This window comes from Pristis pectinata, chromosome 5 (assembly GCF_009764475.1).
Source record: "Pristis pectinata isolate sPriPec2 chromosome 5, sPriPec2.1.pri, whole genome shotgun sequence".
NCBI classification, from domain to species: Eukaryota; Metazoa; Chordata; class Chondrichthyes; order Rhinopristiformes; family Pristidae; genus Pristis; species Pristis pectinata.
The window spans coordinates 85,488,798-85,513,754 of NC_067409.1; the positions used below are offsets into that span (position 1 = coordinate 85,488,798).

General features: G+C 39.9%; 2 protein-coding genes across 3 annotated transcripts in view; both read right to left on the bottom strand.

Annotated features, from left to right (window-relative positions):
- Positions 1-4,465, bottom strand: part of ropn1l (rhophilin associated tail protein 1-like) — a 55,869-nt gene extending 51,404 nt beyond the window's left edge. The window contains exon 1 of the mRNA XM_052016666.1: positions 4,374-4,465. The gene's annotated coding sequence lies outside the window, so the exon portion shown is untranslated. The remainder of the gene's footprint in view (positions 1-4,373) is intronic.
- A 2,701-nt stretch (positions 4,466-7,166) lies between these two features.
- The window catches only part of marchf6 (membrane-associated ring finger (C3HC4) 6), a 55,415-nt gene continuing 37,624 nt past the window's right edge, over positions 7,167-24,957 (bottom strand). For both annotated transcript variants that reach the window (XM_052016600.1, XM_052016599.1), the window contains exons 14-26: positions 24,296-24,370; positions 23,718-23,852; positions 23,185-23,304; positions 21,500-21,600; positions 17,822-17,959; positions 16,958-17,162; positions 14,791-14,860; positions 13,970-14,151; positions 12,403-12,537; positions 12,066-12,155; positions 11,190-11,322; positions 10,446-10,581; positions 7,167-8,634 (exon numbers count right to left, since the gene is read on the bottom strand). In XM_052016600.1, the coding sequence (XP_051872560.1) occupies positions 8,547-8,634; positions 10,446-10,581; positions 11,190-11,322; positions 12,066-12,155; positions 12,403-12,537; positions 13,970-14,151; positions 14,791-14,860; positions 16,958-17,162; positions 17,822-17,959; positions 21,500-21,600; positions 23,185-23,304; positions 23,718-23,852; positions 24,296-24,370 (1,608 nt within the window). In that variant the 3' untranslated portion in view covers positions 7,167-8,546. The remainder of the gene's footprint in view (positions 8,635-10,445; positions 10,582-11,189; positions 11,323-12,065; positions 12,156-12,402; positions 12,538-13,969; positions 14,152-14,790; positions 14,861-16,957; positions 17,163-17,821; positions 17,960-21,499; positions 21,601-23,184; positions 23,305-23,717; positions 23,853-24,295; positions 24,371-24,957) is intronic.

Sequence of the window (24,957 nt, forward strand, 5' to 3'; positions counted from 1 at the left end):
CACTTTCATTTCACTATTCCATGCATTTATTCCCCCCAGCCATTTCACTACTCTGCATATTTATTTCACCGACCATCCTTATTTTACTGTTACACCCACTTATTCTACAAATACACTCATTGATTTCACTTACATACCCACTTCTATTCTCACTCATCAGCAAAGTGATGGAAGATGTCATCAACAGTGTTATTAAGTGTCACTTACTCACCAATAACCTGATCATTGATGAGGGCCACTCATTTCCAGTCTTCACTGAAAACTTGGTCCAAACATGGACCTTGGAGCTGAATCCCAGATGTGAAGCCAGAGTTACCGCCCTTAATATCAAGGCAACATTTGATCGACTACGGTGTCATGGAGCAATAGCAAAACTGAATGCAATGGACTATCAAGGGGAAAACATTCCAATGGTTGGAGTCATAACCCTCACAAAACAAAATGGAGATAAAATACTCGAGCCCCAAAACATCATTGCAGTGTCCTAGACCCAACTATCTTCATTAATGACCTTCCTTCTATCATCAGGTTGGCAGCGGGATGTTCACTGACAATTGCACTATGTTCCATTCCATTTGGAAGTTCTCAGCAAACAATACAATCCATGCCTGCATGCAGCAAGATCCAGGCAGCATTCTGGTAGATGCAGATAAATGGGAGAAAAAGTCATGCCATAAAAGTATAATATAATGACCATCACCAAAAGGAGAGAGCCTAACTACATAACCTCAACACTCAATGGCATTATCATTGCTGCAGTGCACAATATCAACACCTGGGTCTTACCACTGATCATAAACTCAATGGGACTAGCCATATAAATACCTTGGCTATAAGGAGGCTTTGTATCCAACAATATGTGACTTGTCTCCTGACACCCTTTACGCTTTCCACCATCTATAAGGCAGAAGTCAGGATTGAATTCTGGGTCTCTCTGCAGATGTTACCTGTGCTGCTATCATCAGTTATTTTTATTTCAGATTTCAAACATCTGCAGATTTTCATTTTCAAGTCAGGAGCATGATGGAATTCTTTCTACCTCCCTGGAGCAGCACAGCTCCAACAGCAATCAAGAACCTTGACACAATTTCAGGACAAAGTAACCACATGTTTCATGCTAAATACTCATTCTCTCCACCACTGATGCACTGTGCTATAGTGCGTGATAACTACAAAGTGCATTGCAGTCACTTGTCCAGGACCCTCCAAACATGCAACCTCTGCCACGAAGGACAAGGGCTTCAAATGCATTCATAGGAAAGCTTTAGAGGGACATGGGCCAAATGCAGGCAAATGGGATGAGCTAAGGTGGGCCTTTTAGTTGGCATGGACAAGTTGGGCTGAAGGGCTGTATTACTCTATGACTTTATGTATAGGAACTTTCTTTTACCTCCGTCCCTGTCCATGAGGTAAAAGCGGTGGGGGAGTGGCTTTGCTGATCAGGGACAGTGTCATAGCTGTAGAAAGGGAGGATGTCCTGGAGGGATCATCTACTGAGTCAGTGTGGGTGGAAGTCAGAAACAGGAAGGGAGCAATTCTACAAATCCCCCAATAGCAGCAGAGACGCTGAGAAGCAGATCAGGACGCAGATTTTGGAGAGGTGCAAAAATAACAGGGTAGTTATCATGGGTGATTTCAGCTTCCCTAATATTGATTGGCACTTCCTTAGTGTAAAGGGGACAGGGCAGAGTTTGTTAGCTTTGTCCAGGAAGGATTCCTGACACAGTATTTGGACAGGCCAACTAGAGGGGAGGCCATTCTGGACCTGGTACTAGGCAAAGAGCCTGATCAGGTTTCAGATCTCTCAGTGGGAGAGCATTTTGGAGATAGTGACCATAACTCCTTGACCTTTACCATAGCCGTGGAGAGAGATAGGAGCAGACAATATGGGAAAGTATTTAACTGGGGGAGGGGGAGTTATGATGCTATTAGGCAGGAGCTTGGGAGCATAAATTGGGAACAGACGTCCTTGGGAAAGTGCACAGCAGAAATGTGGAGGTTGTTTAGGGAGTTTAGAGAGAGCATGGGGTTCTGGATAGGTTTGTCCCATTGAGGCAGGGTAAGGATGGTAGAGTGAAGGAACCGTGGTTGACAAGAGATGTAGAATATCTTGTCAAGAGGAAAAAAGAAGCTTACCTGAGGTTTAAAAAGCATGGATTAGACAGTACTCTGGAGAGTTACAAGGTAGCCAGGAGGGAGCTTAAGGATGGACTTAGGAGAACTAGAAGGGGGCATGAAAGGTCCTTGGTGAGTAGGATTAATGAAAATCCCAAGACATTCTGCACATATATGAAGACTAGGAGGATTAGAGTGAGGGTAGGATCGATCAGGGATAAAAGAGGAAACATGTGCCTGGAGTCGGAAGAGGTAGGAGGTAGGTCCTTAATGAATACCTTGCTTTAGTGTTCACCAGAGGGAGAGACTTTGACATTTGTGAGGATGGTGTACGACAGGCTGATACGCTAGGACATGTTGATGTGAGGGAAGAGGATGTGCTGGAATATTTGAAGAACATTAGGATAGATATGTCACTAGGACTAAATCAGATATATCCAAGATTATTACAGGAAGTGAGGGAAGAGATTGCTGCACCTTTGGTGATGATCTTTGCGACCTCACTGGCCACAGTAGTGCCCGATGATTGGAGGGTGGCAAATGCTGTTCCTTTGTTTAAGAAAGGGAGCAGGGATAACCCTGGGAATTACAGACCAGTGAGTCTTACTTCAGTGGTGGGCAAATTACTGGAGAAGATTCTTAGAGACAGGATTCATCGGCATTTGAGGTAGAGCAGTGGATGTGGTGTACATGGATTTTAGTAAGGCGTTTGATAAGGTTCCTCATGGAAGGTTCATTCAGAAAGTCAGGAGATATGGAATCCAGGGAAACTTGGCTGAGTGGATTCAGAATTGGCTCGCTCATAGAAGACGGAGGATGATGGTAGATGATTCTGCCTGGAGGTCAGTGACCAGTGGTGTTCCACAGGGATCTGTTCTGGGACCCCTGCTCTTTGTGATTTTTATAAATGACTTGAATGAGGATGTGGAAGGGTGGGTTAGTAAGTTTGATGATACAAAGGTTGGTGGTGTTGTGGATAGTGTAGAAGGTTGCTGGAGATTACAACAGAATATTGATAGAATGCAGAGTGGGGCTGAGAAGTGGTGGGTGGAGTTCAACCTGGAAAAGTGTGAAGTGATACACTTCAGGAGATAGAATTTGAAGGCAGAATACAAGGTTAATGGCAGGACTCTTAGCAGTGTGAAGGAACAGAGGGATCTTGGGGTCCACCTCCACAGATCCCTCAAGGTTGCCATGCAGGTCGATAGGGTTGTTAAGAAAGCGTATGGTGCGTTGGCCTTCATTAGTTGGGGTATTGAGTTCTAGAGCCGCGAGGTGATGTTGCAGCTCTATAGAACTCTGGTTAGAGCACACTTGGAGTATTGTGTTCAGTTCTGGTTGCATCATTATAGGAAGGAAGTGGAAGCTTTAGAAAGGGTGAAGAGGAGATTTACCAGGATGCTGCCTGGACTGGAGAGCATGTCTTATGAGGATAGGTTGAGTGAGCTAGGGCTTTTCTCTTTAGAGAGAAGGAGAACGAGAGGTGACTTGAAAGAGCTGTACAAGATGATAAGAGGCATAGATCGAATGGACAGCCAGAGACTTTTTCCCAGGGCGACAATGGCTAACACGAGGGAGCATAATTTTAAGGTGATTGGAGGAAGATACAAGGGGGATTGTCAGAGGTAAGTTTTTTTTACACAGAGAGTGGTGGGTGTGTGGAACACACTGCCGGCAGAAGTTGTGGAGGCAGATACATTAGGGACACTCTTAGATAGACACATGAATGATAGAGAAATGGAGGTCTATGTGGGAGGGAAGGGTTAGATAGAGCAGGATAAAATGTCGACATAACATTATGGGCAGAAGGGCCTGTACTGTGCTGTAATGGTCTATGTAACTCCACTAACTGGATGTTCCCCTCCCAGTTGCGCACCATCCTCACTTGCAAGTATATAGCTGGTACTTCCCTGCTGCTGAGTCTAAATCCTGGAACTCGTTCCCCAATATCATTCCAGGTGCACTTCCACCAGAAGAACTGCAGCGGTTCCAGAAGGTGGTTCACCATCTCCTTCTAAAGGGGCATTTGGCAATGGACAATAAATGCTGGCTTCGGCAGCAACATCCACATCGCGGAAATTGATTTTAAACGACCACTTTGCTAATGCAATAACTTCTTTCCCTCTTGCAGCCACTTTCCCACCCACTTATTTCAACATTGCGGCCATTTGTTTTGCACCCAATTGACACACGTATGTATTCCACGGTCGCAGCCACTAACGCGGCCTCCTATCTCACTGCTACGCCCGCTGGATCACCTGGGTCCTGGAGAAATCACCAATGGCCCCGCTCCCGCACCAAAGTCGGCGCTGTTGTCACTGACGACCCCGGCCCGCGTCGTGAACCTCAGCGACAATGAGCGGCCTCCACCGGCTGTGCAGCTCCTCGGGCCGCCCGCTGGCGGTTACTAAGTGACCCTTGTCACAGTTGGCTGCTCTGGTTGCTAGGGCACTGGAGGCTCGTCGGCTGACATCACCTAGGTTGAGTGATACCGTAAACCAGCATCGGGCCAACGCAATGTGAGACCGCAGCAAGTATCTGAGTGCATTTTCGTCCGGTACATGGTGGAAACAGGACGAACATGATAGAAGGGCATTCGGTGTCTGGGCCCGCTCTTCCGAGAGAATTCAGAACTAAAACCAGTGCAGGATAGCACACAATTTTGTACCGTTCACTTCAGTACAATATAGTGCGTGGCGTTAGAGCACCATACAGTGTTCAGTGCAACACAATTCAATATAGTGGTCTACATACAATATTCAACGTATTTAGTACAGTATTCAGTATAAAACAATTCAGGCTGTCAGCGATTACAGCGGGATCAGTTCCGATTTTTAAAAAATGACAATAGTTCAGTGATTATAACGTGTGTTTAAATGTGGACCTAATGTATACAAATCATACCAAGATGATTCACTAAATATATGTGGTCTTACTTGACTAATTAACATTGAGCATACTTGTAGTAAAAGAGATTGGATTTCAAAAGAAGTTGTCAAATTACAAGAACTAGTGAAAGGAAATGGAGGTGAACAAGCTGAAGGCCACGTATCCAATAATGTAATGCAGTAGAGGATGACTACATTAGTTGGAAGGGATATATAGGTGAACTATAGTCACAATGGGGAAAGAGTCAGGGCATTAATTCATGGTCAATGCATTTCACTGAATCGTAATTTTAGAGAGACCGCTTGGCTATATGACGCAGATCGTTTAAAAAAAATGCTACCCCATTAATCCTATTACATTACAAAGGAACCCTCAATTTTGACAACTTTTAGAGCAGTGGTTGAGGAGTGATTTTACAAAGAACACAGCTTATTATCAAACATAGTACCATCTAGAACATCACCTTCCTAAGCATAATCCAGTGGGTAGTACACTAATTGATACAGTAGGTACTTCCTTTACTAACCCAGGGAGAGGTGGAGAGTGAAGTGATTTAAAACAAAGTAACAGTCAAGGTCTTCAATATTTTCAATCTTCCACAGATGAATCAAGTGTCATCTACCATTGTCTCTATCATGCGAGAACTTCCTTTTCTCATCCACTTTTCCAGGTCTTTTTGATCTCCTGATTTATGAACTGGTGTAGTCAATCTTCCAGTAAAGCCAAAGCAGCATACAATGCAGTTTACCTTGCACAAGGATACAGGCTTATGGCAATCGCAGCAACAACATTTTGTTTAGCAAAACTACTTAAGACTTGGAGAACATTAAGAGGAATACAATTTTAAAAAGACACTCTTCTAAATGTTTTAATCTTTCAGAAACATTCAACAACTTATTTGACATAATTTTTCTTATGGTTCAGTTGGGCAAATCAATGAGTTGTAAGTAATTTTTTCCTATTAAGAATGGGATTGGATGACTACAGCTGTTGCCCTGCCTATAACAAAGCTGGCACTCAATTTAGTTTTTGATATTACATAAATGAAATGCCATAAGGATCAGATGCATAACATACAGGGTAAAGGGTAGGGCCCTAGGTCCCACTGCTTGTCAGCAGTTCCTTGAAGTACAAGTCCACAGATCTCTGAAAGCAGCAGGACAGGTACAGAGGATAGTGAAGGCAGTATATACGATGCTTACCTTCATCAGGTGTGGCATATAAGAGCAGAGACATCATGTTACAACTTTATAAAACGTTGGCCAGCCCACACCTGGAGTAGTGTGTGCAGTTATTGCCATCACACCACAGGAAGGATGTGATTGCCCTGGAGATAGTGCAGAGAAGATTCAACAGGAGGTTGCCCGGATTGGAGCATTTTAGTTATAAGGAGAGACTGGACAGGCTGGGTTTGTTTCCCCTGAAGTGGAGGAGGCAGAGCAGTGACCTGATGGAGATTTACAAAATTATGAGGGGGATAGACTAGTAGTTAGTAAGAATCTCCACCCCCCACCCCAAAAAGGTACAAAAAAGTACAGACCAAATATGGGTAAATGAGACTAATATAGATAAGTACAACAGCCAGCATGATCGTGGTGGGCTGAAAGGCCTGTTTCTATGCTGTTTGATACTATAATTCTATTAGTGAAGTGACGTGAAAAAATAAAAATAAGACCTATTGAATGTTTGTGACTGAGCATACTTGGAATGAGCACTGAAGGTTAAATATGGGGTACTGTAAAAGTGAAAGATTGAACTTTGTTTTGACTGCACAAACTGCACTTTGAATAGCTCAAGACAACTTGTTAATAAACTAGGAAGCTACACAATATTAGTGTTTGACTTAGCAAATCTGTAACAGCACTTGACATACGAAATCCAGATCCAAATTGAAATATTATTTGATGCTGACATCTGGTGTTCCGACAAAGGTTAAACTTCAGGCACAGATGCATAATCTAAACCTGCTCTGCTTGTCAAAGGTCTGAAATAGAAAACAAGTCATCCTGTCTTGAAAGGCTTATGAAACAAGTAACATTGATGACATCCTTGTACATATTGGCAAACTTTGGAGATGGGATAAACTGTTGTGCACAATATAGCTCTAGATCTGTTGTACAAGTACAGATTTAGATAATGAAGTGGATTTGGATTGTAACTGCTTTCAGTAAACTTTTTCAGGTTTTTAATACTATACATCAGCATTGCAAGACTATCGTAATGGATGCTTACGGTACAAAGACAGCCATAAATGAAAGTACTTGCGCTATAATCTTGAGGTTAAAGATAAATTTTTGCATAAATGTCACTTTTGCACTGATTTTTTTAAAAAAATAAATTTATATAAATCATAGTAAGATGTAATCAAATCCAGGAAAATCACATTAACTGTTGTCCAGTTTAAGCCAAGTGTACCCATTTTCGTCATCTACATTTACAGCACATAACTTTTAAAAACAATTACAGGAATACACAAGTTCATACTGAAAATCTATATATTCAAATTTTTATGTACTTGGCCTCATCTAAGATATACAACAGTCCCCATTTACGAAAAGGCATTGTCACCAGATTGTAATTGTTTAGCACGGTTTCTTTAGAATATAATCTAGCTAAACATTTTGGATAGCCATTCACAGTACTGGGCATTTACACAGTACAGAAGGACATGGCTACATATTCAAGGGATTGCTTCCCACATTTTATTCTGAATTGTGTAGATGTTGGAAAACCTAGACATTCTTCAGTGTCTGAGCGAAGCACACTAAACATCAACTTTACTAAAAGAAGAATGTCAATTTTTTAAAATTTAGATAGTGCAAAACTGACCCTGCCTCCAAATTCCATACCTACAAAAGATTAGAATTGTATTATGAAGTTAATTCTGTGACAGTCATTGAACAAATTTTAAAAGAAAAGTAACATTTTTCCAAGGCTGCACAAACATTACGTGCACCAGTTATTTGTGGTATACGTTTTGGGCCACTCATGTTGTTACCATCATGCTCCATCATTGCCATCAATATGGTATATCACATAAGTATATTTACAATGTATGGCTAAACATGTATGGCTGTTGCAAGATATAGCCAAAATTAAACAAAAGCTCTCATTGTTGCCATTCATTTGCAGCTTTGTTTTTCTTTTCCTGCTTAATAGTTTATTTTTATTCTGTATTAAAACATCAGCCATTATGAACATTTCTAAAAAAGTGAGCTTATGAAGTATTCAAACACCTCATTATATTGCCTCTATGCCACCGTCACTCCCAAAATGTAGGACAATAGTCCAAATAAAGTGATGACTACATTTAATAAATTAATATACATATTTTAAGATTTACAATGCACATTCATTTATCTTTAAAGGGGCTCAGAATGTTCATTATATTTACACATATACAGTTACCAGACAGGACTGTAGGACTTTTTTGCTGGATGTAAGCAATGGGAAAAGGGAGAAGTTGGGGCTTGGGGAGGGGGTTTCGTGGGATTGTGTGGTAGGAAACACATAGGAGGAAAGGTTGGGTCAGTCAAAACCCATTACTCTTCAGAAGAAGGTGATGCAGTTGTCATTGTTTGTTTACCAGTCTTTCGCTCATAGTTAACAAGCCGCTGACCAACGAGATACCTGGATTTAATGACAGATACAGCATCATCATAAAATGTACATAACATTTTCACCAAGATTAAAGTTATATCTGAGCACATTCCTTAACAGCAGTGGTAAAACTATTTACCCACATAATTCATGCAACAAATAAGTCTGCAAATACATGGCATCATTAGCACAACCCAAGCACCCATTGAAGCAATACTTCCTACAACCGACGCGCACACAAATTTATCCTTCAACACTATTGAAGACTGGTACTGAAAAAATGTGCCGACCAACTGGCTGGAGTATTCAAAGACATCTTCAACCTCTCACTGTTGCGGTCTGAGGCTTCCACCTGCTTCAAAAGGGCAGCAATCATTTTGGTGCCCAAGAGCAGGGTGAGCAGCATCAACGACTATTGCCCGGTAGCACTCACATCTACCATAATGAAGTGCCTCAAGAAGTTGGTTAAGGCTAGAATTAACTCCTGCCTGAGCAAGAACCTGGACCTGCTGAAATTTGCCTCCTACAACAAGTCTACAACAGACACAATTTTACTGGCTCTCCACTCAGCTTTGGAGCATCTAGACAACCACAAGACATACATCAGGCTGCTGTTTATCGATTACAGCTCGGTGTTCAACACCATCATTCCCTCAGTACTAATATCCAAACCTTCAAAACCTGGGCCTCTGTACCTCCTCCTGTAACTGGATCCTCTACTTCCTTACTGGGAGACCAGGCTCAGAGCGGATCGGTAATAACATCTCCTCCTCACTGACTATGAATACAAATGCACCTCAAGGATGCGTGCTTAGGCCACTGCTCTACTCTCTCTACACTCATGACTATGTGGCTGAGCACAGCTGAAACGCCATCTATAAACTCGTCAATGACACCATTGTTGTTGGTAGAATCTCAGATGGCGATGAGGAGGCTTATATGAGTGGGACAGATCAGCTGGTTGAGTGGTGTCGCAACAACAACGTCGCACTCAACGTCAGCAAGACTAAGGAACTGATTGTGAAGTCAGGAGAACACACACTAGTCCTCATTGAGGGATCAGTGGAGGAAAGGGTGAGCAGCTTCAAGTTCCTTGGCGTCAACATCTCAGAGGATCTATCCTGGGCCCAACACATTGATGCAATCACGAAGAAGGCATGCCAGCAGCTCTACTTCGTTAGGAGTTTGAGGAGATTTGGTATGTCACCAAATACTCTTGAAAATTTCTATAGATGTCTGGTGTAGAGCCTTCTGACTTCTTGCATCACAGCCTGGTATGGAGCCTCCAATGCACAGAATTGCTTGAAGCTGCAGAGTGTTTATAGACTCAGCCAGCTCCATCACAGGTATGACCCTCCCCACCTTCGAGGACATCTTCAAGAAGATGGCATCCATCATTAAGGGCCCTCACCATCTGGGACATGCCTTCATCCTATTACTACTATCAGGTAGATGGTACAGGAGCCTGAAGACCAATATTCAACAATTCAGGAACAGCTTTTCCTCTGCCATCAGATTTCTGATCCATGAACACTACCTCATTATTTCTTTTTTATCTTGCACTATTTTCATAATCCATAGATTTTTATGTCTTTGCACTGTACTACTGCCGCAAAACAACAAATTTCACATCATATGTCAGTGATAATAAATCTGATTCTATTTTCTTTTGTACATATTTACAATCCTTACCAATACAACTCATATACATCTACAAGGTGCCATCAGATATGGGCATAATTGGGGTGGCTTCAATTCTAGAGGTAAAGGTTAATCAATCTTTTACCAGGGATGCTCAAGTCTATGTTTCAATGTATGGCGTTGCAAACTGAAATACCTACTTGTCATTTTTAATGTGCTCATATAGGCGCTTGAACTGACGGATTTGGAAGGATAAGACTCCCATCAATATCACCACCATTAGAAGGAAAGGATAAATTCGACGCTGGACTAGATTCTGCATCTCAGTAGTTACACCTGCACAGCCATGGGGAACAAGGAACCAAATTCAAAATTTGTGTTGAACGTTCTACACGAACATGCAAGTTGGAAATAAATTTGAAATTATATGTAGACAATGATGCAAAATAAGGAGAAATTTAAAATTATAGGTTCTTTATGCACATACATCCAATCCTTTCATCATTCTTTCAGAATGGAGACTTTCCACTTGACTGATGAAATTAAATAATTATGCTACTCCAGGTTTAATTTGAACTGTTGAATGCATAGAACATTTTTATCTAACTAGGTTGTTTTACATGGGCCATAACAGTATTCAAAAGGAGTGTATAAATTGACTACAAATGTTAGAATTCCTATTGTTGGCTTAAAATACAAAATATATCCAAGGCAGATAATTTAATTCTTGGAACATAAAATTGTTTATATTTATTAGAGGAATTTTATTAAGAGGGACCCAAACTAAATTTCAATTTTGAAATTTTAGAATTTAAATATATAGACATCATACAGAAATCACATTATCCGAACAGCTTCGTAACAAACATTTTTAACAATTAAGTTAGCATACCATGAGTTTGTTGGAAAAATGAGCAATTTTTTCAAAATGTTTCAGTACCTACCCAGCAGTGGTACAATGCCGGCAGCAATGACATAGGGCAGGCAGAGTGACAACAGCAACACTGCAATGACTGGTGCTGCTAGTTTGCAAATTATAAAATGCAAATCAATGTTTCGAATGCCATTTGCATAGACCTGAAGAAAAAAAGTTACAGTTAATGCTGATGCACAACTTCAAGATATTAGCAACACAGTTTTCGTTTACTATTTCTCAGCTTGAAAATATGTTAGTGAAGTCAATGTGACCGGACATGGCAATAATTTGAAACAGTTGAGGGGTTTGTTTCAGCCACAGATGAGGTAGGTGAGGTGCGACATCTTGAGTGGGAAATGGATTAGGTGGGTATATGTTACGAAAGAGGAGGGGTGGTAGTTTGATGTTAGTAGAAAAAAAACAAGTAAAAATTAGGAGGCATTCAATCTGCTATCTGCTGCCTCTATTACAGAGTATAAAATGGCATCTGAAAGAACTTGATCATGATCTATCAACCACCAAGGAAGGGCTCAAGTATGAGAATGCAAGGCAGAGCATGGGGAAAATTAAATACCAATGTTTTACACATGCATGAATAGCCGTCTTAAACCATGTAACAGAAATACTAGCTTCTGCCATTTTAACATGCAGATCTAAACCACAACCCTTTGCCAAAAATGTTAAATATAGTATAAAATACAAAAGTCTTTCAGAATCAAACATGACTCTTACTTTTACTACTATGGCCCTTATTTGAATTTTATTTCATCAGCTGTTTCTATGCATGCACTTAGGTCAATGTGGCCAATGTAACTGCAACCATTGACTTGGAAAATACCCTATAATGAAAGCACAATACCAAAGTTTCCTTTACATTTCCTATGCATTCTTGGAGGACTTTTACCTGTTCAATAACAGTTTTTAGCCACCACTGAGGTCCCATCAGTGTTATAGCAGCAATTATTTTTGCATGAAGAACACCAAGAGCCCAGTCCTATTGCAAACAAAAACACAACATCGAAAAGTGGAATTTCAGGTGATATGTGCTAAATCACAATATTCAATGCCCCAACAGCTTAGTCTTTGGTTTAATGAAAATTCAAGGAGGATTTAAGTTTTTGAAACAGTCTTCCCATCCTAGTTTTGATCCTGCTTGGCCCTTGAAAATCAATTTACATTTGATTTGCTTCCACAATTTCTTTAGCATGCATAAGTCAGCTGAGCTAAGGATACTTACGCACCTGCCATGGGTAAAAGAGAGGTGTCTGATCCAGAGGTACTCTTAAGGGAGCTACAATAACTAATTCAAACAAAAGTCCTAAAAGAAGAGGAACCATTCCAGCCAACAACAAGGCCACTACTAATGTTTTCACGATCTATGGAGGGAAAAAAAGCAAAAGAATGTTAGAACATGAGGAAAGAGTAGGGGAAGGCCAAATGATATGCCATTCAGTAAGATTACAACCGACCCAATAACAGCGACAGCACCACTTTTTCACTCTCCCAAATCCCTTCTCCCGTGATTCAAATATCTGTCAAACTTTGCCATGAATACATTCAACAAGTCTGTCTCCAGAGCTCTTTGGGGTAAAGAATTCCAAAAGAGTCACAATTCGCCGAGAGGAAATTCCTCATCTTGTCTGAAATGGGTGAAGCCTTACTCTGAAACTATGCCTCTTGGTTCCAGATATCCCCCACTAGCAAAAATATCCTCTCAGCATCCACTTTGTTCATCTAAGAATTTTACATTTCAATATCATCTCTCATTCATCTATACTTCAATGAGTATAGAAACTACCTGCTCAACCTTTCTCCATACATCAACCCCTGCACCCCAGGATTCAATCTTGTAAATCATCTCTGCATTGCCTCCCATGTAAGAATATCATTCCTTAAATCTGGAGATCAAAATTATATGCATTACTCCAGGCAAGAACTCACCAGCACTCTGTAAAGTTACATTGAAACTCCTCAACTTTTACACTCCATATCATTTGCAATAAAGCTGAATATCCCACCAGTCTTCCTTATTTCTGACTGTGCCTGCATGCCAGTCCTTTGTAACAAAAATTGGAAAAAAAAATTGGAAACAAATAACTGGTCAGACAGCAAGTGTCTGATGGTGTCTGAACTGCTGAGTGTTTCCAGCAATTCCTGGTTTTAATTTCGATTTCTAGCATCTGCAGTTTTAAGATATTAAATTCCTTGTCAACTCACTGATTCATGCATTTGGGCTCCAGTTCCATTCTGGTCTCACTCCAAATAATTAAATAATTGCCTGCTTTATCATTCTTCCTTCAAAATTGGATAACATTACATTTTCCTATATTACACTCTACCTTCCAATTTTTTTAAGCTACTCACTTAACTTCTCTACACCTCTTTGCAGTTTTTGTGTCCTCTTCATTTGTTTTTGTATCAACATTCAATGCCTTCATTCAAGTCAGTAATTCTTATGATACCCCACCAGTTACCAATTGCCAATTTGAAAATGACCCATTTGTCCTGACCCTGTTTTCTGTTAGTTAGATAATTCCCTATCTGTACCAATATATTACCCCTGACTATGAGTGCTTTTATCTTGTGCAGTATCCTTTCATGTGGCAACTCACCTGTAAACAATGGAAGTATGATTTTTTCTTTAAAGATTATTAAATTTAATATATTATTTCAAGAATTCAGGATTGATCACTTTCCCCATCCACCCACAAATAACATCTTCCTTTATACTTCAATTAAGTTATTACTTAGCTGCATATTTATACAAAAGCACACAACTCATTATCTTTAGCAGCTTGAATGACTCACCATGAGGGACCACTCCTTTAGTTTCTGAAAAATAACATCTCGCCCCTGTGGCATCCAGGCAGCTAGCACTGTAATTGCTCGGATAGTCAACCAGCAGATATACAATCCGCAGGCAGCTGTGTATAGTTCATGAATTTTGGCACTCCCAGTCCAAAATGACATCAACCAACGACCTGCTGAAACTAGATACAAAATACTGTTAGAAGAGTCTAATTGTTTCACTAAAGAGTGCAACATAAAAGCAGAATCAAATTAACTCATGAATTGAAATATTTATTTCAAATGCCTAGTTTTAATATAAGTGCTGAAAGATTCATCCAAGTTGTTTTTGAGGTGCTTATAGCCCAACATTTTAGTATTTCAAATCATCTAGCCCAGTAACCACATTATGAACACCTGTACAGCCTTGTATTCCATTTGCCCAGGAAATAATTTTAACTATTCAGTACTAATACTGAGAAAAGTAAAGCTAATTATTTTAAATATCTATTGATCCTTGAATCTTGGGGTTCAACTAATACAAAACATTTGGTTCTCCACTTTGTACTCTCATGAGATTTTATCTTTAACCAACTGCATATCAAATATTAGAACTTAAATTTGTCTAATCTTTCTTCATTAGCTTATATACCCCAGATCCTTCCCGTTCCTCTTTCATATACTTTTTTTCTAATGTATCCAAATCTAGTCAGAACTGAATAATAATATGCTGGAATACACTGCATTCTTCAAGTATATTCATTTCCACACAGCATAAATCAAGAAAGTCAAATTTACACAACAAATGCTTATTAAGAATATGGCAGTAGGTTTTCATATACCTGGTAATGTGAGGCAGATGAGACTGGCAATCAGCAAAGTTAGACACATGAAGATTACCAATAACAGGATCTAAAAGAAATGATGAATAACCTTTGAGCTATTGAAATTAGCTTTGTAGAAGTATGACACATTATGCAAAAGAATAAACTCACATCAAGGTAGATTAATGTAGTACATTTTCGAAACATTGTTTATGGCAATAGCTGGTAAGTACATTTACTATTTCAACTTTAACTGTGAGAAACCGTGTCAGTTTAGGGGGTTACTACTGCAACATACTAATCCTAATTAAGTTACCGCTATTGGTTGCACTTTGGGGGTCACTAGTCAGGTTGTGTTTCACATTTCCTATGGAAAAAAGGTCATCTGCACCATCACAATATCAAAATCTTCAATCCTTCAGTGAAGCTGGTCAACAAGATCAAACACCAATGTACTTAAGACTGGAAATCTGGCAGTTTTATTACGAATCACTGAAAAAAGCATTTTTTAAAGAAGAGTTGTTTGTTTCAGGTTGAAGACCTTTTATCAGAACAACGGAAGATTCCTAAGTGGATGGTGTATTTGGACCTCCAGAAGTCTTTTGACAAGGTCTCACACAAGAGATTAATGTACAAAATTAAACCATGTGGGATGGGGTGGAGGTCCTGACGTGGCAGAGAACTGGTTGGCAGACAGAAAAGAAAGAGAAAGAATAAACAGGTTCTCTTCTGTATGGCAAGCAGTAGCCAGTGAGATACAGCAGGACTACAGCTGCATACAACATATTTTAATGATTTGGATAAGGGAATTAAATACACTATCTCCAGGTCCACAGGCAACACAAAACTGGGTGGGAGCGTGAGATGGGAGCAGATTGCAGGGAGGTTCCACGGTGATTTGAATAAGTTGAGTGAGTGGGTAAAGGCATGGCAGATGCTGTATAACATGGACAAATGTGACGTTATCCACATTAGTAGTAGCAAAAACAGGAAGGCAGATAATTATTTGAAAGTCACAGATTTAGAAAAGGGGAGGTGCCACAAGACCTGCAGGTCCCTATACACCTGTCAATGTAAGGCAGCATGCAGGTGCATCAGACAGTTAAGGCAGCAAGTAGCTTAAAAGATATAGGGTAGGCCATTTAGGACTGAGATGAGAACTTCATTCACCTGAAAAAAAGTCAACTTTTGGTATTCTCTACAACAGAAGGCAGCTGAAGTCAAATCATTAAATATATTCAAGAAGAAATTAGATATAGTTCTGAAGGCTAAAGAGATCGAGGGATATCAAATGGGAAGAAAGCAGGAACAAGGCATTGAATCTGGATGACCAGCTCTGATCATATTTAATGGCAGGGTAAGCTCAAAGGGCTAAATTGAGTACTCTGACTCCTATTTATGTTCCTTCAACCTGAAACATTGACAGTTTCTCTCTCCAAAGATGCTACCCGACCAGCTGAGCATTTCTAACATTTTCTGCTTTTATTTCAGATTTCAACATATCATTTTTTTTCCCCCAATTCAATTAGACTTGTAGGCAGCTAACATGTGATCTTGGATTCAAAACACTCATGTTTAAGATGCCCATTCTGATTCTCCTCAACTGCCACTTATTTCTGGGAGCAACATGCAGAAATTTGATTCCAATTATTTCCATTCCAAAAACCTTTTCCCGTTCATTCTACAATTACTCATACAAACTTAAAATAAATCTCAATTCATAGATTGGGCCTACAATTTATTACAGTAACTCTTTACAAATATGTTTATAACTTTAGTGATACATAGCAAATAAAGATTTTGCTTCCTGGTCAGCAAGTGGATATTGAGACTCCTATCTGCAAAATGCACGTGAACTCTTCTGAATCCTCAAACAATTCCCATAACAAAATAAATTAGTAGTATTTTATTTCCTCCCACTATCGTAGTTTATCCTTTAAAACTTCTAGTAGGGCAGATACTGTATTGTGAACTTCCAATAATGACGTCTTAAACCTTGCAAGTAGATGAGCCATGAGCAGTATTAGTCAACCATTTAACAAAAAGATTAATGGGCCCAATTGTGTTTAATACATTAAAAAAAAATTCCACTATCAAAAACATACAGGAATATTTGCCTTCCATCCTGGTGTTAGTAAAGAAATTAAACTTGAATTACAAAAAAAAGACTTAAAATGTTACCTACCCTAAGAGGAAACTGTAAAGGTTTCCGATAAGGCTGGAAGCCCACAGGCCCACCCTGTTGCAGTATGGCCTGGTGGGCTGCATGAAGCCCTTCCCCGACTATAGGAATGGCATTGTTGTTACGAGGCTGCTGATTATTGTTTGCCTGCTGGTTGGCATTGTTCTCATTTTCCTCCTGGTCTCCAAGCAAATATGAGTGTAGATCCCTATTAGCATGAAGAAAATGTATCCAAGACATTAAAATGAGAGATCAACAAGTTTTATACAACTATTTTTTTGTAGCACACCAACATACTCAACACTTAGTGATTTTGCTGAATTAAGTTCAATGATGCATTTATCAATGATCATTTCAACATCTGCATCACAATACATTTTTTAAAAGCAGTCATAAACTGGAGTTTAATTTCTCCAGAAGAACACGGAAGCTTTTCTCAGTCTTTTGAGATGTCCGAATTAGAAGCATTTAGGAACACAGATTGTTAAGCAAAAGTACATCAATTAAAAGAATTGGTGCTAAACGTGCAATAACTTTAATGTAGCTCACTAAATTACACTATGCCCTGATACATGTATTCCACAACTTCAGCAAAAAAAAAAGGGATTTTACTGTCAGAATGTTACCAACTGTAAACTGTTAATGTGGATTAGTGTTCTCTTCCTTTCAAAGTGAGAGCTGACAGCTTTAATGAACATTACAAATAAAATGCAAATGAATGTCCAATCTATACTGCTGAAAAATTTATTCCAGAACAATCATACTATTGAACTTTTCCCAAAGATGCTGATCCCCTCCACATCTCTTCTACCAATTAATAATCTTTACTGCTAACCAGAAAGAATAAAAGATTGAAGCAGCACTTACAGCAAATACCCAGCTGTGACAGTCCAAGCTCGAACCAGGCCCTTCAACCACTGCCGGGTGTGTCCTTGTTCCAGTAGGGCCGGCAAAACTACCTGCAAAAGCAGAAGCTCCAGAGACAGCTCACTGACTGGGGCATCACTACAGAGAAAACAGAATGTCAAAACAAATACCAAGCTGTTGGTATATACAATTCAACAGAATTGGAAAGATATAACTCTCCCCTCATTAGCATCATATCTAAGAAAGGCTTTTTGCTTTGTTGGAATTTTCACATATCCATTATTGTGCATTTTTAATCAGGGCCTGTAAATAGCAACTGGAGGACAAAGCACAGCGGATTTTACCTCCCTGGGCTTTTGCTACTTCACCAAATTGCAGAGGATTGAGATAACATTGTGAAACAGCATTGAAGATGATTTGAGTTACTGGAAATGGTGATGAAGGGGAGTATGGAATGAAAAGAAGGCACTTTTGTAGGTCAGTTCTGCATTTTAATTCTGCCTTATCAGGTGCCCCAGCTACATTATGCAGTTGTGAATGGACAAAATGAGCCCATCATATGGAAAAGCATTCAATGGAATTAAATTTCATTCAGATTTTGTAGCTTACCAATATAAATTGTTTTACATATCCAATTTAAGGGCATCGACAGAAGGAGATTTAACATAGAACAGTACAACACAGGAACAGGCCCTTTGGCCCACGATGTTGTGCCAAACTAATTAAGCTAATGACATGTAACTAAATTAATCTCTTCTGCTTACATATGGTCCATATCCCTCCTTTCCCTGTATATTCATGTGCCAATCAAAGAGCCTCTTAAATGCCTCTATCATAACTGCCTCCATCACTAACCCTGGCAGCGCATTCCAGACACCAAGCACTGTGTAAAAAAAAATCTGACCCGCACATCTCCTTTGAACTTTCCCCCTCCCACCTTAAATGCATGCACTCTAGTACAAGATATTTCAACCCTGGGAAAAAGATATCGGCTGTCTACCTACGCCTCCCATAAAGTTTATAAACTTTCAGGGTTCCCCTCAGCCTCTGCCGCTCCAGAGGAAACCACCTTAGTTTGTCCAACCTCTCCTTATAGCACATGCTCATTAATCCAAGCAGCATCCAGATAAATCTCTTCTGCAACCTCCTCAAAGCCTCCAGATCCTCCTTAATCTGAGGCAACCAGAACTGAATGTCATACTCCAAAATGCAGCCTAACTGAAGTTTTATAAAGCTGCAACATAAATTCTCTACCCTTGAACCCAATGCCTCAACTAACGAAGGCAAGCATGCCATGCATCTTCTTTACCACCCTATCAACTTGTGCAACCACTTTCAGGGAGCTATGGACTTGGACCCCAAGATTCCTCTGTATTTCAATTTATTTTAAAGATGTACCACTTTACCAGAAGTTTGAGAAAGCTTAACTGTGCATTGTAATAGGCAGGAGAATGTCAAACTTTAATTATGTAAGGTACACAAGTCACAGGACATTGGAGAAGCAGTAAGCAGAGGGCAGGTATTGTTTTTACAGATTGGTGTGAAGGTGGAGGTAAAGTCTTTTCTAGTACCTCAAGAAACTCCCCAGAATGTTAGCATCAGAAGTCTGTGTGCAGTATCTATCCACATCTCAAACTGTTAGTCCAAGATACATTCAAGTGTAAATTACTTCAGTGGTCATTTAATACTAGATGATAAACATTTGCCCTCTCAAGTAAATATAAAAGACCTCATGCACTTATGGAGCTGCAGGGAATTCTCCTGTGCCCTGACCAGTGTCTATTTTTCCAACATATATCATTAATGCACCTCATTCTGTCTCTTTTTGCATTGATGTTTGTGGGATTACTGTGTTCAAATCCCTGGCCCTACACTCAGCTCTGGAGCATCTGAACAGTAAAGACACCTACGTTAGACTATTGTTTATTGACTACAGCTCTGCCTTCAATACAATAATCCCAAGCAAGCTTGTCACCAAACTCTGAGACCTAGGACTCAACACCTGCCTCTGTAACTGGATCCTTGACTTTCTAACAAACAGACCGCAATCAGTGAAGATAGGCAGCAATACCTCCGGCACGATTATATTCAACACTGGTGCCCCACAAGGCTGCGTCCTCAGCCCTCTACTCCCTATACACTCATGACTGTGTGGCCAGATTCTGCTCTAACTCCATCAACAAGTTTGCAGATGATACCACCATTATAGGCCTTATCTCAAACAGCGATGAGTCGGAGTACAGGAAGGAGATAGAGAGCTTAGTGGAATGGTATCATGACAACAACCTTTCCCTCAACGTCAACAAAACAAAAGAGCTGGTCATTGACTTCAGGAAAGGAGACGGTGTACATGCACCTGTCTACATCAATGGGGCTGAGGTCGAGAGGATTGAGAGCTTCAAGTTCCTGGCAGTGAACATGACCAACAGCCTGTCCTGGTCAAATCATGTAGAAGCCACGGCCAAGAAAGCTCACCAGCGCCTCTACTTCCTCAGGAGGCCAAAGAAATTCGGTTTGTCCCCTTTGACTCTCACCAACTTTTACAGATGGACCACAGAAAGCATCCTACCTGGATGTATCACGGCTTGGTACTGCAGCTGCTCTGCCCAGGACGGCAAGAAACTGCAGAGAGTTGTGGACACAGCCCAGCACATCATGGACACCAGCCTCCCCTCCTTGGACTCCGTCTTTACCTCTCATTGTCTTGGTGAAGCAGCCAGCATAATCAAAGACCCCACCCACCCGGGACTTTCTCTCTTCTCTCCTCTTCCATCGGGTAGAAGATACAGGAGCCTGAGGGCACGTATTACCAGACTTAAGGACAGCTTCTACCCCACTGTGATAAGACATTGAGCAGCTCCCTTATACAATGAGATGAACTATGACCTCACGATCTACCTTGTTGTGACCTCGCACCTTATTGCACTGCGCTTTCTCTGCAGCTGTGACACTTTACTCTGTACTGTTATTGTTTACCTGTACTACATCAATGCACTCTGTACTGACTCAATGTAATTGCACTGTGTAATGAATTGACCTGTATGATTGGTTTGTAAGACAAGCTTTTCACTGTACCTCGGTACAAGTGACAATAATAAACCAATACCAATAGGCTTCCAGGATTCTACATTATAGTACTTCATTAACTTCAAAATGATTTGGAAAAAAAGTCACAGCTTCATGAATAAGTGCAACGACTATAAAGACAAAAGTCAGAAAAAAGGTCCAAAGCTTGGAGTTTAACTTTGCACAAACATATTAACAATACAGCTAAACAAAAATAAAGCTGAAGGAAGAATGAATTCGATTGAAAAACTAAGAGCTCTTTTGCAACATCCAAAATCAACCTGTAGTTGTAAAAATATTAATAAGAATGTCACTTTTGTGACAAAACATTGTCCCACTTTATAGAAGCCCATCCTGGAACATTTCACTTCTTGGATTGTAGGCCAGAAGTGGTTGGTAAAAAAATTCTATACTATCAAAGCACAAATGTCTGCTGGGATGAATGAACGGGGTCTTAAGACTCTAGTTACTTCAACCTCTCAGTGGACAATGGTTCTTCCAACTGTCACACCATGACAGTCCAAATCAAATTGCCGTTAGCCATTTTTTTTAAATCAGGAAAGGTTCACATCAATTATAATATTGTTAAGAGCACATGAAATAATGTTTTACCTGTAAAGCATTACATTGTATGGTAGAAAATCAGGGAGCAGAGTCTTAATAATACGAATTGGTAACCAAAGCATCAGAAGGACTATTGACCCAAAGACGATCTGCAAAGAAAAAGTCAACACACCCAAACTTAACCAAGATATCCAAGTAAAACATAAAAAAGCTCAGATATTTTACTTATTTTCCCATTTACCTAGAAAATCTATCCTTAAACTGTTTTCATTTTCTTCCAGCTATTAGTATAATTGTTTTGTGTTGAGCCTGGCTGCTAACACAAAGGATAAAGACTGGTTTTCACCGAATGAAGCAGTTAAACAAAAACCCACAATCCATACAAAATAATAATAATAAATAAATAAATCAGCCTTTTCACCACATCTCAATCATTACTCTCAATAAGAATCCAATCACCGAAAAATTGCCATTGATCAAAAGCTAGAAAATCAATTGGTGGAATGTGCAATTTCATGATGAACTCCTATTTTCATCTGCATGCAATGCAAGATATTAATAGAAACATTGAAATATTCAGTGCTCCACTCTCAAAGTGGGTTAGCTAGTTATTCATATTCCTCTTGAATACCATGTTATCCAATCAGAAATACTGACCAATCCTTCCAAACCAAGTACACTTGTACATCTATTCCAACACAACCAACTACTCATTTCTGCAAACACTCTAGGTAACTCTTTCCTGTTCAATAATTTACCTCAAGAGCAAAGGCAACCAGTGTTGGGGGCGGTGGTGTGTGGACAGAGTAAGGTTCCTAGAAAACCATCTCTACCACAATTTTCTCTAATGCAAACTCCCTTTTCCAAAAGAATTCCATGTTATAAGCGGAGATGGGTTTTTATGGGATGGGATGTTTTTCTCTCATATTAAGCCGTTTTATTGGCGATGACAAAGTGACCCACCGCCATTATTTAAAGCTGAGGATAACATTAAACTCAGGGGATGGACAAGGCTCATGTTGATTGGGTGGGCAGCGACAGTGGAGTCCGTCCTTTGCCATGCCCTCTCCAGTCCGAGGTCAGGTGAACTGATAACTCAGAGTGTAGCACTGCCTCACTCTTCATCTGCAAAACATTTCTTCTGATATGCAAGGCTTGTGGATTCAGAACAGTTCTTGGAAGTGGGAATATCGGGGGAAAAGGATAGGATTTGAGGATTGGGGTTCAAGAAGAAAGGTGGTGTTGAAGGAGTTCAGGGGAGTAATGGTGGTGACTTAGTGGAAGTGGAGTAAAGGCCAAGGGATTACTTTACGGAACTGGCCATGGCTACAGTGACTCCTCACAATGCTGTCATCAGAGAAGATGCCTTGCAGATGAAGAGCATGGCAGTGTTATACTCTGAGACATCTGTCCACATGTCCTTGGACTGGAGAGGGCATGGTAGGAGGGGAGACTTGGCTGTAACTGCCAACTCAATTGACACAGTGGCATTACATCCAAATCTTACTGCTTTATAGTACTGAGTGACTAAAGATAAAATTTGACAAAATGTTTTTGTTCCTTTCGCATTTTGTGTTTATTTTCTTCCCCTTCCCCACATAAATTCTGTAAGAGTGAATTTTACTCTGCAGCTCAAATTTTTGGGTAGAGATTTATGAATTCTTTAAGGGCCAATTTCTATAACCCAAACAGACTGTAATGCGGGGGGTCACCTGTAACCTATTGATACTTACCACAGACAATATAAAACGTCTGAAATGTCTATATATGGGTAAATGGATCATCTCCTGAACTGGGTTGAAGTCTGGATCATTCAAATTTCTTAAAAACCATAAGACTCCAGGTCTCAACACCTAAAAGAAAATAACAACTTTAAACACTAACAGAAATTGATGAAAGTCAAAACCACAAAAAAAAAGACGAAAACTGTTGTTTTTGACTAAAACTGCAAACTTTTAACAGATTTCTCCATTACCAAATAGATAACTATCAAATTCTGGTGTACCGAAGTTAATTGCATCGGAGAAATATCAATTCACATTATTGATTATAGTTTTTTTTAATACATTGAGAAATACTAATTTAAATGTTTACTTGGATTACCAGGAAAAAAAAGAGGGATACATTTGAACAATAAACCTGTATTATGGTGCATGAGAGGCTGACCCCATCAGAGAAATGTTAACTACCTCCAAAGACCAATAACATGAACAAATGTACAAGCAAAACCTCAAATCTACCAGTATCTGATTTACAGTTACCTCACCTCTCTGAGTAGAAGAATGAAAGATGCAAAGTAGAAGACGTAGACCATCCCCACCAACCAGTGTAGAAACATTGTGGTTCCAGGCGCAGATTGAAAACTCAGTTCACGGTCTTTCAAAGTAGCATCAAACATTTCCTAAAGACCAAATTAGAAACAGCAATAGGCCATACTCAACAATCGAATTTCCAAAGTACACTGAAGAGGATATATCAAAGATTAACAACATCCTGAAGAAGTTTCGCCCTCATTTCAGTCCTAAATGACCAACACCCCACCTTAAGATCCCTAGCTCTTGACTAAGTTGGGGAAAACCTCACCAACTATCTACTCCACCAAATCCTTTAAGATTTATATCATTTTCAATGAGATCATGACATGTCTAAGCACAAGCAAATACAACTATTCTACTCAACCTAATTCCACACTAGCATTTAGTTTTGTCCCAAATGCTTTGCATTTTCAAAGTTTTGAAAATAAGAATAATTCTCAAAGTCTCATACTGCCTCTCAGCTAGACCAGACTTCCACTCTGTAACATATTTAAAACACTCAATACTCCTTAAATTGGAAACCACTTACCAGTGAACAGATATCAAGCCACCAGCCACAGATAAGAGGGAACACACCAATTTCCACAACCACCAGTAAAGACACCTAAATAAAAATATTTTGTATTACCAACAATCTTAAATAAGAAAACTCAATTCTAAAATGCATGCATAATCATTATTTTCCTATCAATTCCAGTCACTGCATTGAGAGTTATTCTGGCTGTAGCCAAATGACTAGAGTATCTAATGTAATGCCACAGAATGGAAAAATACAACCGTACACATCAATTGAATTTTTAACCTCAATTCACGCTATGCATGGAGGCACTAAAGGAAGGCTAGATGTCTCCATACGTAGAGATTCTGGGAAAAGTGTCAGGTAGCGCTCCATAATATTGCTGTTACTATTCATTTGGAAGCCTGAAGACAGGACATCCATTCAGCATACGTTCTCCCCGTGTCTGCATGGGTTTCCTCCAGGTGGTCCAGTTTCCTCCCACATTCCAAAAAGATGTACGGGTTAGGAAGTTGTGGGCATGCTGTGTTGGCACCGGAAGCATGGCGACACTTGCGGGCTGCCCCCAGAACAAACTACGCAAAAAGATGCATTTCTGTGTTTCGATGTACATGTGACTAATAAAGATATCACCATCATTTTTATCAACTGTGAATTTCTTCCAAAATGTGTTT